The sequence below is a fragment of the Indicator indicator genome, chromosome 16 (assembly GCF_027791375.1).
Source record: "Indicator indicator isolate 239-I01 chromosome 16, UM_Iind_1.1, whole genome shotgun sequence".
Lineage (NCBI taxonomy): Eukaryota > Metazoa > Chordata > Aves > Piciformes > Indicatoridae > Indicator > Indicator indicator.
In genome coordinates, this window is record NC_072025.1 from 8,532,276 (window position 1) to 8,547,114 (window position 14,839).

Genomic DNA, 14,839 nt, shown 5'->3' on the forward strand with positions numbered 1-14,839 from the left:
TGACTTCATTAATTAATTCTACAATTTCCTAAGCTCCTCCTTTGAAATCAAGACTATTATGCTGGCCTACTTTTCTGTGAAGTTAACAAATTGCAATCTTTCACAGAATATATCTGGTTGGAAGAGAACTCAAAGGTCATCCATTCCAACCCTAAGACACCTTTGACAACATGCTTTCTCCGGTAGCCTCACCACCCAAATCTAACCCAAAACAGCATCATCTTCACATAATTACTTGAAACTCTCTGCATCAAGAATATCTGAAGATGATGCTGGTCTCCTATCTTTATACACAATCTGTCAGTTTTCAAGATAGGCAAACAGGAAAAAATTGGTCTGTGGTGATGTCGAGGAGCACATGTAATCGTGTTTGTGGGGCTCAGCTCTTTGGATTTACATACTCTGCTTAAATACATTATATAAACCCTGTTGCTAATCATTATATAGTTAATCAATACCTGCCTTCCAGTACCTGAAGGGAACCTATAGGAAGGGTGGAGAGGGACTTTTTACAAGAGTGTCCAACAGGACAAGGGGAAATGGATTTAAATTGAAGGGGATTAGGTTTAGATTGGATCTTATGAAGAAATTCTTCAATATGAGGATGGCAAGACTCTGGAATGAATTGTCCAGAGAGGTTGTGGATGCCCTGTCCCTGGAGATGTTCAAGGCCAGGTTGGATGGGGCCTTGAGTAATCTGGTCTAATTGAGAAGTGTCCCTGCCCATGGCAGGGAGGTTGGATTAGATGATCTCTAAGGTCTCTTCCAGCCTAGGTCATTCTATGATTCTGAGATGATGGTTTGTGATTCTAGTAACACTATTTTCTCATCATTATACAACTGTTGTCACACTTTTTCAAGTACCTGTTCTCTGCATCTACTGATCCTCTCAGATAACAAATCTGAGTTAGTCTTTTCTTCATCAAGCTCAAGTTCCAGGTGAGATAACTTGTCCTAAGGGGAACAAAGATGAGTAATTTCAACATATTACTTTCCCAGCTTCTTCAGATTGCTACCAGATCGTTCCTCCTTAAACTTCAAGGACTCAAATTGTCTGACAATCTAGGCTTGAAAAATATAATGTCTGTGAAAACACAAACAGAATCTAGAAAAAGAGATGGCAGGTAAATAAGCCTTTGAAAGTGAATTTGCTTGTCTGACAGAAATAAAACAGATGTTTCATTTCCTTTTTTAATCACTCCCACCCGTTCAAGAAAATAGGACAAATTCTGTAATGTTTTTAGAGATGTTTTTTGGAATGTCTAAGTTAGAAGACAATTTCTTTTTATATGCATACAATGGTATAGAATGTTTATGAAAGTCAAATGACAACTTAGTTGAACAGAAGAGTTATGAAGCTAAACCTGTAACACAGTTATAGTAACAATGTTATTTAGGCTCCTGAAATAAACTGATATTAGATGCTAAACAGAACTTACACTTCTAAATACTTCTGAAATTGTGAGTGATGAGCCTATGAACCAAAATAACAAAATTTTGTCTGATGAAATCCACAGAAAATTAATTAAAAAGAAAGTAAATTAGAATTATTAAAGAAAAATTGTAATATGGTGGTACAATACATAGGCTAACAGATCACCTTTAGATCACCTTTAAAATGTACCAGAATGATTCCTGCAGTAGCAATACTTGGACTTTGAACAACTTCAAGTTGTTTAGTTTCTTCCCAGGCATAATCCATCTGAAATATCAAAATAATTTGAATAATTTCTAGTAAAATACCAATCCTTAAAAACATCTTTTACCTCCATTAGTTTGATTTGTCTCGCCCGATCATCTTTTAAGTGGTTTTTGGCTTCTAGTTCATACTCCAAGCTTTTCACAGTCTGTTCTAGCAACTGAGTTTTAGTTATCGCCTCATCCTGAGCTCGCTGGTGGTCCCTCAAATTTTCTTCCATAAGACGCATCTGAAACAGTAAGATTATGGTAGTACACTTTATGCTGTACTTTATATAAATGTGATGTCAATAAAGGGGACTGAGTACAAACATGACATATCCAGAAGCATGACAGAAATTGCATTAAGCTACAAGCTTTTCAGAGTAATTTTTGGTCCATCCACAAGATGGCACCCAGAAAATAAACTTGGATTAAATATAAGCACTAAAGAGATGGTTCAACACTACGTATTTTACAATGACAATTGTACGTAGTGTGTAGGGATGTTATCTAATTTTTTTAACCCAGTTACAGCAAGCCAAAATCCTTACGACTTGACAAATATCTTTATCTTTGGAACTTCTGCAATCTGATTTCTTTCCTTTTCAGACTACAAAATATTTTACCTTTTAAAAATTATGTAGTTTGTATGTCTGAGGTACTTTGTTTACAGCATTTTACCAATGATATAATTGCTAACATATATGTATATCACTTCTAGATACAGTAGGACTATCTGCTGAGGGTAAAAGTTTCTAACAACAACGTGTACTGAATAAAATCATAAGTTGTGAGAGGGGGTTTAGGTGATTCTGCGATCATTATTATGCTTGTAACTTAACTTGTCATGTTTATATAATATACAATCAGGGTTTTTCTTCCTTCAGCACAGAGTATTCCATATTCCTCATCTGTTTCGTCTGTTTAATCAAGTGCTCAGACAGTGATGAAGCTAAAATAACGTATTAGTGACTGTTTACACAGTTTGTTACCTATTGCTAAGTCCTGACAACAAAACATTGGCGATCTGTGTGACTGCATATTAATAATATTTCATATGCATTTAGCATTTCAGAATGATACTAGATTGACAGCTGTGAAGATTGGTGTCTTTTTGTGCATTCACAGAGAACTTAAAAGAGACACAAATTAAGAATTCCCATATTGCCTTCCAATACTTTCATAATTCTTCTATTAGAACAAGATGACGATACTCATGTTGCCATGATCATTACAATCCTTGGCTTTTGATAAGACTTTCAAAGAGAATGTTTAGTGCACTATGACTCCTGCTCAAGAGAATTTTGACAGACAACAGAATCTTTCATGTTCAATGGAAGGACGATCTTATACTTCTTGTTAAAAGAGATAATACATTCAATTTTCCTGAATATTTAATCTCTCTAGAAAGTCTACTGATAAACCTGCCTATCCTATATTTTCAGATTTTGTTTCCTCTTTTGCATCTAGTTACTATACTACATTTTTAAAGCTCTAGGTTTTCAACTGTTGCCTCATGGAGATGTAGAATTCCACAACTAGTAAAATTTTGTCCTCTATACAATGATTGGATTTTTTTTTTTTTGGTCAAATAATGAAGGTTTATTTTTTTCTAATTTTTTTCCTTTGGATTTGTTTTGCAGTTCAACCTCAGAGCCATGTTCTCAATATCCTAGTTTTATCTTTCACATTTCATTATGAGTCTTCATCCCTTTACAAAGATTCTCCATCCCTGAATGGAATTAAATATAGAAGGTTAGCAGAATATTATCAGGAATTGTATTTACTTTTAAACTGAATTTTTAAGGGGAGATGGTAAGTAAGAGAAGATCTGAACTGGAAAATTTGAACTGTTAAAGCTTCTACATGCAGAAAGCCTCTGTTAACAGTGTATTATCATAGTTTTTTCCAATTGCAGAACAAGTACATGCAGATCTTTAGAAGACCAGACTACTTTTATTGCAAAATTTACATGCTTAAGAGGCAGACACTTCAAGACTATGATTGATTCTTGGTTGTACAGACACCTTTGTCATTTAAATCTGCAGCTTGGCTCATATGAACAAGAGTGTATGTCAACTCCTTCAGAGCCAGAATTTGGAGTTTGTTGTTGCTGTTTTCTTTGTTCTGTTGTTGTTTTCTAAATAACTGGTTTGTATTTTTCCTAATTCAAAACTATTCCCACACTTTCAATTCCTCCAGTAGCAGGCATTAAAAGAGCAGTAGATCATCAATGCAACCCTTGCCATACTCACTTAAGATGCATGTGTTTGTCAAACACTGCATTTATCTGTCATAAGCAGGAAACTCCGTTTCCTTGGCAGAAGTATCATGCTTATCACCATGAAGAATAAATCTCAAAAGCATACTGACTGATATCAGTCTCTCACAATGAAGTACAGAAAAGCACGATAGTGAACAGTCCTGAAAACTCAGCTGAATTCTAGGTCAAAGGTTAGAATTTATCACCAATCTTACGAGTCATTACCTCATCTTGCATCCTCATGGTTGTCAGACGTGATTTTTCTACCTCAAGGTTTTTTTCTTTTAATTGTCTCTGCACATCTGCAAGTTCCCTGCGACTTTTCTCCTTGTATTCATCCAGCTGGTTCTGAAGTTCCAGAGTTGATGTTCTTGAGACCTCCACCATTTCAGACATCTGAGAAAAAGTACATAATTTCTGTCTAAAACAATTCTACAAAACATTTTATCATGCTTAACACACAAAAGGGGTTCTTTTCTCCAGCTTTGATATTCAGCTCAGTATTTTCAAGTGGAAAATCTATCAAACATGTTCCCTAACAAATGAATTTCTATGCAGATATTTGAAAACACAAAACGGTAAACTTATTTTCTAATAGTATGTGTGGCAAGACTATTCTCTTTCTTCTTTTTGTTTAGCAGTTCTTCCAGCTGATTGGTATGCACAGTCACACTTGAGTAGATCAGCATCGAGTTGTACAGTTTATACACAGATGGCAAAGTAAGTCTAATACAGTGGCGCTTTAAGAATCAGCTGTAAAGCTCTGAAATACTGCCGTAGCATACGTTAGAACTGAACTCAAATCCAGCGTGTTGTTGAAAAACACATAACTGGTATCAGTAACAGTATTTTGAGATTGTGGTGTTCCAACCTCTGTTCCAGCCTTGAAATCCTTTATCAAGAGTCTCTAAGTTAAATAAATACCAATTCTTTCCAATTTGGAAGCTCATTTGCTTCTGTCTGTTAGATATTCAGATTCCTGCAACCTCTTTGGAGTGAACTCATACCTCTTCCTGTAACTTTTCAATAGTCTTGTTCAGTTGCCTTTGTTCTGTCTCCATCTCGCTCTTTATCTGCTTTAACTGTACCTTCTGATGAGTTTCATCTTTTAGCTGTTGAGTTAACTGTTGCGACTCTTGTGAGAGACAATGGATGTTTCTCTGCAGTAGGTTAAGAAAAACATGTAATGAAAAAAAAAAGGCTTTTTTTCTAATGCCTTAAAGGAATGTTCTAAACCATTCCCTGTGCAGCAGTCATGCCAACAGTTTTTGTAATACTAAGAGAAACTTAAATAATAAAAAAGTTTATGGAGTTACAGTTTGCCAGCCAGTACAGGACAAACATTTTAGCAAATGCTGTGCTTCACCCTTCCTGTATAATATTCCTAGAGCACTGCTGTAACATTCATAGGTCCAAATGATGTTTCATGATTCTGTTACATGCAAAGCATACATCCCTCTGCGGTTGCACACGTCAGCACATCCTACATCATGCACAAGGTTCAATATCCATTTCAGATTTCACATTATCCTACATGCTCCCTTTAATGCTCACTTAAAAGTTTTGTCAACAACCTTTTTTTGTAGAGGAAAAAAAACAATAAAACAAAACATCATACCCACCCAAAACTGTTTCTACAATTAGTGAGAAATAACTAGTGGGAATTTTTTTTCCTGTTGCTCTGCTTCTACAGCACCCAGAAGCCCCAGAGAAGACGTTTCATTGTGACAGATGCTGTGCAAACAGAACTTAGCAGCTCTTAGCACAGAAATCCTCTTTTTTTTTGTTCTTTCACATGCAAATATCTATGCACAACCAGAGTTAGATGATCATTCAAAATAATAAAACAGATTTATAAAACTTTGGCCAATTTATTTTGTGATTCATCCCTTTGAATTTTTGCTAGAGCCATGAAAGTGGAAAAAAAAAACCAACCCCCCACCCCCCAAAAAAAACCCCAGAACACAACAAAACCAAACAAAACTCCCTGCCAAAAACTACTTGAATGTTGCAGTGATGTCTGTTCTTTAAATAAAAACATATTTCAAAAAGAGTAAGATGTTGGCAGAAAGCAATGGTGACTTTGGTAAGCAAACGGGAAATCTGAAACGAAGATATTCCAAACTACTCTTGTTCTTACCTGCATATCTTCTAGTTGGCTTTCCAAAGATCTTTTTAGCACTACCAAGTCTTTTGTCTCCTTTTCAGCCTGTTTCAAGGCTTCTTCTAGTAGTTGCTTCTCTTCCTGCAATGACAGAATTTGATACAATTGCAATCAGCAATTACAATCAGCAGCAAGACCTTTAACCTGACAGGTAAACTGAGCTATAAATAATGTTCACTCTGGCCTATCACTGATCTCCTCAGGAGCAAGCTGTGGCTTGCTTTTACACTGGTTCTCTTTGAAGAAATCTTCCCCATATATGTCAGCAAACTGCAGCCTACTTCTTGACAATCTTCTGGTTTTGCTTAGCCTTCCCAATGGCATTGCTTATCTTCCCTTCTTTGACCACTTCTACTCTACAATGTAGTCTTTTCAAACAGGAAGGTTACTACTTACCTGACTTGTTTTCTTTGCTTACCTCATATCTTTTTATGTTTTCCTTCATGCAATTTTCTTCTCCTTTCGTATTATCAATTTGTTTGAGCAACTCTTCAATTTTACTCTCTAGCTCATCAACTGTTCTCTTCAGCTGTTCATTTTCCTCAGTCAGCTCTTTGACTTGATTTTCCATACTGTTTTGCACCTCTTGCGCACTGTTTCTTTCACTGGCAAGGACTGCGGCATTCTAGTGAAAAAAAATCATGTCATGTTTAAAAGTAAAATAAAATTTGATGTTTTCTGACAGAAGTTTCATATGGCACCACAGCAAATACAGCTAGGATATGACATCAAAATGTCAACAATTTAACTTAGTCTGTATGCATTGCAAATGTGCATTCTTCATGTAACTGTAGAAGAACACACAAGAACACTCTTTTTTGTTCAGATAGACCTACACACTAAAGTAACATGCAGTACCTGAATGGTCTCATGACTGCTTCACACATCTTCACTTAATATCTTCCTCTTTATTGTCCTAAAATACTTACATTATCAAATCCCATTGTTAGGTAATTCCAAGTAATCTAAAAATCTTAACAAATGTCAAAAGCCAAACGGGCTTTTAAGGAAGAACATATTGATGAAGACCGTCTTCCACAACAACAAAAAATGTAGGCAGTCTTGCCCCATGCTTATTCCAAGCACTAACATTTAACACTCGACATCCATGTGACTATTTGTGGGGCTGCAGAATAAATTGCAAGTTAGGCAATAGGATCATCTGTAATATATGAATATACAGATAAATACAGAGATCATGAAACACACACCAAAAACAAGAGGGCAAATGTGCTACTGGAAACAAGACCTATTTCAAAATACCATCCCACAAAGTGCTGTGCCAGCATAGAAAAGCAGGTAGTAAGTAGGTATAAAAAAGCAACAGAGACTGGAAGTACCTTACAGTAGTATTTGGTGCAGCTCTACTTGCCTATCACACAACCCACATTTGGAGCTGTACTTAATTCAGTGGTTTTCCGTTACTGCCTAAGGATGGAAGGAGTTTAGCTGCTATGTTCAACTTGTATTCAGAAAGAATTACTGTATTTTTTTCAGAAACACAAATCAATATGCAGCACAAATTTTAATAAATTACTCATCACACTTTATCACATGCAGTAATAGATCTTTTTGGCAGGGCAACTAGCTGCAGCATGTAACTTTTCAGAGCTAATCATTGCAGTCTCACCACTTATGATCTCTAAAACACACTACCACTTATTTTGGAAAACATGAGTGGAAATATGTGTCTATATTGTTATACTACCTATACTATAACACAAACACTTATAAACATTTAATTATTTTAAGTAAAGAACTGGAAGGATTGAATGTTTACTCTCCACTGACTTATCAGGCAGAATCCCCTCCAAAGAACACAAAGAAAGCCAAGACATAATTTGTGGTTCCTTGTCTTGGGCATGAAGATTCTAACACAGAGCAATACTCTGGGCAAAGGTCTGGTTCTTATGTATAGGCCAACTGTCTTTTACATTAAGACCTTAAAGAAAAGTAAGAACACCAGACAAACATATGGGTCAGTTTAGACCAGTAGTCATAGCTGGTCAATGATAAAAAAGGAGGAAGAACTATAGGACAATCCTTTCCCCATTACACAGTCCCAGCTCTGTTTTTCCTCAATGAATGTATCATCCATTAATTTCTCTAATCCTTTTTGAATATCTGTATACCTTTAGACTCTACATTATCTGGTGACAATAGGTAATTATACATTCATTACTGAATCATAATATTTTTGCATGTGAAATTGTATTTACCCGAGTGAAAAGAAAAGAAATCCTACAGGGTAATTTGGGAACAAACTATTTCGTGAAATGTTTTATGACAGCACAAAAATAATTTTTCAGTTGTGCTACTTTTGATTGTAGTTCCTGATTTTTCCCTCCCCAAACCCTAAAGGAATAAGCAAGGGTGTTTACAAAGTGTGCCCTTGCTAGATTATTTTCTAGCAAGCAATAGCTTTAAAATAATGAAAATTAGTTTGATAAAGCAGTAACTCAGAAAACACTCAGACTGTCTACAGGGTTAATGAACTTATTATACAAAAACTGGCAGCATAAGCAGGCTGACAAGTTCTGGTCTTTTGAAAATACTGAAAAAACTTGTTCTAAGCATACAACTAGTTAAAACCTCTGAAATACATCACTGTTGATGTTTTTCCGTTCTCACATACTCAAATTTCAACAGCATTTATACATTCCTTTAATTTTTTGCTTTTTGCATACAGTGAAGTTTTACTAATTAGCAAGCACTCCACCAGTGGCTCCTTTTTGTCTCATTTCCCCTTTCTAGAGCTGAGTGAAAGCAGCTGAGGCTTTCTGGGGAGTTCCAGGAAAGGAATGTTGATTTGTCTGTTCTTTTTCATCCAACCGCCTACACAGGCTGCACAGTAAGAGGACTGCAGCAGACTCAGACTGTACCTGAAGATTCCTCTAACTCACCTACCATCTTTCGCTCTATTTTTCCAACACAGCATTATTTACTTCCAAGTAGACACAAAACCCCCCTCAGATCTACATACATAAATATATGTTACATGTTCTTCACTGGCATAAATGAAGCTTCTGGATCATAATAGCTTTCAGCAATACATACCATATCCTGTAGCATACTGCTATAGAAAATTAGTATCAAACAACTTCCCACCTCTTCCTTTCTTCTGTTTTCCACTGTTAGTATTATCCAGGACCCCTCATCACGTTCTGCCTTCCTTTCAGGTCTGCTCTTGGGAGAGGTGAATATAATAGAAAAGAGCCTAGGTACCATTGGAATAGATATGCAAATGAAAAAAGCATGGAAATGTAGCTCTGCCAGACCTCGTAGCAACAGCATTAGGGGAGAATCCAGTGGAGAGAGATCCCTATCCGTAAATTGCACAGTTACGTAAGGTTCAGGCCAGCAGCTATCAAACCATACATGGACACTGCTGAAGCAGAAAGAGATTGTTGCATCCCCTGACTATGGAACCCTACCACACAGGCAATGTATTTAAGCAGCCCCAAGCAACTAGAAGGCAATATTACTTACATAGACACCACACCTTAAATTTACCAGTCTGTTGTTAAGAGATGGCCTACGATAGTCTGCATAGAATTCCCTTAATAAAACATGCCAGGAAAGGATATGAAAGCTACTCGCACTGAAATTACAGAGAAATTGTTATGTATGTTGATAAATTTTGAATGCAAATTATTGTACTTCATAGGCTAGAACTGAAAGTGGCAACAGCCTAGACAGTTTAAACTCTACAACAGATGGTATTTGCTAACAGCCAGTGGTAATCCTACTCTTTCTGGTTCTGTCTACATGAGCAAGAAAGCACAGCTTTCATTTAAAATTCAGTGACTGGCTCACACATTCAAAAAAAGGAGTTGAAAGCTGTTTGCAAAAGCATTGGAGTGGGTTAGAGCGATGAGGATGAAAGCAGAAGGATACCTCAACGTTATAGGGCTAGTGAGTACAAATGAGGAAAAAAAACACATGTGCAGATTGTGCTGTGGATCTATATCCTTTAGTCCACACATGTTTATATATAGCACCATTACAAATAAGTCAGTCTGAGATGACAAAAGGTCATCAAGGCTTAATGACACTACATCAATTAATGACTCCTGTTGGTATCCATTCATAAATCTTTTATATTGCTAATTTAATATTTGAGGATGTTGGTAAAGTTTTGGCAGTCATTTTTACTAAGTTGATACAAATTTAACCAATGATAACAGAACCAGGTAAAGGTCACATGGTAATATTTACGTTGAATATGAAAAATAATGAATGTTGTTAATATAACATGATCTTTAATTCACAGAACTATGGATCAGTCTCTTCAAGAGAGCTGAAATGAGGTTATGTACATTTACACATACAGAGCATGTAACAGAGAAAACCAGTTAAACAAGATTCTTGAAGACAAAAGCTAGAACGAAATACCATATATTCATACAGATTTGCCCTACAACAAAAACTCCCAAAATCAAACCAAAACCCAACATCAGGACAATCTTCGTCATCGATATGGGCTGGGGGATGATGTGATAGAGAGCAGCCCTGCAGAAAAGGACTTGGATTACTGGTGGACAAAAAGCTGGACATGAGCCAACAATGCACACTTGCAGCCCAAAAGGCAAATTGCATCCTGGGCTGCATCAAAAGAAGCATGGCCAGCAGATCAAGAGACATGATTCTGTGACCCTGTTCTGCTCTGGTGAGACCTCACCGGGAGTACTGTGTCTAGCTCTGGGGCCTTCAACACAAGAACAACATGGACTTGATCCAGAGGAAGGCCAAAATGATCAGAGAGCTGCAGCACCTCTCCTATGAAGATAGGTTGAGAGAGTTGATGTTGTTCAGCCTGGAGAAAATGCTCCACAGAGACCTTACAGCATCCTTCCAATAGTGGACCTACAGGAAAGCTGGGGAGGAACTATATGCAAAGACATGTAGCACTAGGACAAGGGGAAGTGGTTTTACAGTAGAGAAGGGTAGATTTAGATTGGACACTAGGAAGAAGTTCTTTACTATGAGGGTGGTGGAGCACTGGAACAGGTTGTCCATGGAGGTGGTGGTGGCCCTGTCCCTGGAGACATTCAAGGTCAGGCTTGATGCAGCTGAGCAACCTGATCTAGCTGTGGATGTCCCTGTTTACTGCAAGGGGGTGTGGACTGGATGATCTCTAGAGGGCCCTTCCAGTCCAGTGCATTCATTCTATGATTCTCTATCTTCTCATTTATTATTTTTGAATACAGGAAATATTTTATTTTACTTTCTCAACTTTTATGTTTAAAAAAGCTCAAGGTAGAAAAATAAGCCTGTCTAGAAGTAAGACAACATAGCTGTAAAGATGAGATTCCACAATATGAAGTTCTCAGCGACCACTCAAAGATAAGCTTCTGTATTCTGACACTGTCACTGTGCCATAGTGTACGTGCAGCAGCTTCACTTATTAGCCCTGCAGCGGACCCAAACTAATATGAACAAAACAAGTCATCAAACCTTACAAGAAAGGTCCACTGCAACATATCAGTTCCTGGCAACAAAAAAAGATCTTATGCAGAGGTAAACAGCCCAAGGTGGTTAATAACCTCTGAATTTTTTAATAGTTCTCATATATTTTAATTCTGAAGCTTAAAAAATTAGTCAATCAGTTTGAAAACAAGACAAGAGTTTGTATTGAAAGAGATATTGATGCAGAAATGAGCAGTAATAGAAAGAAGAGGTTCACAGCTAAAGTACCTAAAAATAGCCCTGGAGAATCCACAGTCTATTCCAGTCTCTGCCAAAGGGCTTCCAAGGAAAGTCAGTTAACTAAACCTTTATGAGACCATCAATAACTGCATGTTCTTGAACTTCCTTGGTGCTTAGTTTGAGACACTAGGGTTTGATTTCTAAAGTCTTGAGTGCACACTGGCAATTTATGTCAGCAAAAATGGTACTCTGAATACATCAAGGACTACATAATGGTTAACACCACATTAACCTAGGTACCTTAATTTTAACATACACAACTAATGGACCTTTTTGACAGTAATCTTTGTCTGATTTTTCTAACTTAATATGGGGAGTAAGTAACATTACTCATGAGCTTGCAGTTATGCCAAGAAAAGGAATTAAGTTTGTGAAATAATCAAAATAGTTTTTTCTTCAAAAGAAGTTAATAGTATGTACTGAGTACAGGGACAGACCAAAGTCTGAAAAACATTCATAAATGAAATACACAAACATTGTATTTAAACGAGTACAAAGTTACATTCAACTCAGATGAGAAGACAGCGAGAGAATACATGCACATATATATGTGTACTATTTGATCTGGTATGTAGATCTGATTTATAAAGTTTTACTTAGCACAGGTTTGCTCGTTTGAGTCCACATAGTCACAGATGCTGGAGTTCATATGGATGCAGTAATTGGTTTTCAGCTTTGGGCCTAAGTTACTTGCCATACTGCAACTTCAGCATTTGTTTCCCTCACTTCTCATCTTGCTTCTTTAATCTAATCAAGTTTGTGTCCTTGTATACAGTTGTATACATGTCCATACATTTTTTAAAATCCGTTTAAAATTAGTCAAGACCAAATTTAAATAAAGCCCTAAATATTGTTTCAACTCCTTTGTTGCAAAAATCTCTGTAAAGCAAATATATTCATCCACTATTCTACTCTCAACTTTAGTGCAAGGAGAAAACAGATTTAAAGAATAGCTCAGCTACTTCAAAAGGCATCAAAATCCTTCACACTCATTATTGTGTAAACCCAAAAGAAACTGAATAAAACACACAAGTAGGGTACTCAAGATGCAACTCAAATATTGTATTTCAACCTGAATATGGCAAAAAATCTCTTGGATAGGAACGTAGAAAATATTTTTTGGTGCCACACCTTTTTTTACCACACCCTCAACACTGGCAATGACATGAGAGTGGTTGTGTAACTGATCATATTAAAAAATGGTTTTGGCTGACTTCAGTGTTTCAGCTGGTGAAATTTCCCTTTGGCTGTGACTGCACAGTGCAGGGCTTTTAGAATTTTTTTACAAAATACATAAAGAGCTGAAGTGAGGAAAACTAAGCTTTTAATTCACAGCTTATCAGAATTGTTAAATTTTTGCTAGATGAAATATTTATTAGGCACAACAGCCAATTTTTCTAAAAGTCTAACATTTCCTTTCAGAATCAAGTTCAACTGAGTAAAACTGAATTCAACTAATTAACTGTTCTTTAATTGCTATACTTGAAGTACAAATCTAAAGAATAAATCTATTCAAAATGAGCTAGAGCACAGATAGATGTTTTTGTGGTTTTGTTTTTGCTTGCTTGTTTGTTTTTAATGGTTTAGCACCACGCTTTCAAGTATTCTTTCCACAACACAAAAATCTTCCAAAACCTGCTGAATAAAAGGGAATGATGTGGCTGCTCATGTCATTCTGTTCCTGGTGTAGATAACGTATCAAGGAAGAAGATATTGTCTGCTAAAACCAACTCTAAAAGTCTTGTGGGCCACCTTTTTAGGCTGATGTCAGAATAACTGTTTAACTTCTTGTACTACATGTAAAAAGTTCCACATAGCTTTAGAGACTCAGATCTACCCAGCTCCTTCAAATGACCCCAAGGGGGTAACAGTGATGGAGATATCAAATCTATTTCTATTGCCTTTTCCTCTCCTTTTCTTATATATGCCAATCAAGTTTAAATAAAACAACTAGACACTGATTTCCCTATGTAACACCCAGGTGACTTCCAAAGAAATAAAATAAAAAAATAAAAACACAAATCCAAAACCAATCTACACCCAAACACTGACACCCAAGAAGAAAAGACAAACATAGCAAGTCTCAACATATGGACAGCCCTTTAAATATAATCTTTATTAGTTCTCCAGTGAAGAGAGCTTCTGAAATAAGTATTATTCAGGTACAGTCATCTAGTTTTTAAATCTTATGAATTCAAATAATAGGTGTTAATTTCTGGTTTTAGTTCCAGTATTTTCCCCACTGTGTACCTTCAGGCAACTCTTCTAACCTTAGACACTATCTTAAAGCAACTGAAAACCCCACAGTACCATTGGATAGGATTGATAATAAAATCTCATACTTCTGAAGAGAGGAAAAATTTCTTAAAAGCAAAATGGAACATTAGGCTGCCACCTCCCTCCTACCTCAAACAAAAAATACCCAAGCCTCTGTAAAAGGGATTAACAGGCCTAAACAGCTTTACACTTACTGCTTTTCTACCTTATACTGATTATATATTAATTCTTCCCATTATCTCAAAATGAGACCTAGTCTACTTAAACACATGGCTATGAGCTTAGAAATTAACCGTTATTAGTCACCTATTAAAAGGGTCTGGGTTTTTATCTCTTGGTGAGGTATGCTCCAACCAGCTTGGACCTTCAGCTGTTTTTCAAGAGATTATTCAGTAAGCAAGTGCACAGATTTCAAGCAAGTTAGACTGGTTTTCCTTCCATTTTAGCTAGAGCCATTCTATTAACTAGTTAAATAGCATTCAGCAGTTTAGGGACAAGTCTTGCTTTCTTGTAAGGTCACCTGCACTGATCTAAACAGTATCATATTTTAATATAATTTCCAAAACTATTTAGGTTTTCATTTATTAGATGCTATGAAAGAAATATTTGAAATTCAGGAAAGTACTAACCTCTCAATCACTAACTACACCTTCTAGCTATGTAACATGACATACCCAGACTGTCTTATACTAACAGTTTTTTCAAGGTCAGAAGTTGTTGCAAAGACTAGAGTAAAATATTAACTA

At 36.3% G+C, this 14,839-nt stretch overlaps 1 protein-coding gene across 1 annotated transcript in view; it reads right to left on the reverse strand.

Moving 5' to 3' along the window:
• Window positions 1-14,839, reverse strand: part of CGNL1 (cingulin like 1) — a 49,219-nt gene that overhangs the window by 9,092 nt on the left and 25,288 nt on the right. Inside the window, exons 9-14 of the mRNA XM_054387819.1 lie at window positions 6,526-6,732; window positions 6,084-6,188; window positions 4,951-5,103; window positions 4,169-4,339; window positions 1,767-1,928; window positions 865-954 (exon numbers count right to left, since the gene is read on the reverse strand). Of these exons, the coding sequence (XP_054243794.1) occupies window positions 865-954; window positions 1,767-1,928; window positions 4,169-4,339; window positions 4,951-5,103; window positions 6,084-6,188; window positions 6,526-6,732 (888 nt within the window). The remainder of the gene's footprint in view (window positions 1-864; window positions 955-1,766; window positions 1,929-4,168; window positions 4,340-4,950; window positions 5,104-6,083; window positions 6,189-6,525; window positions 6,733-14,839) is intronic.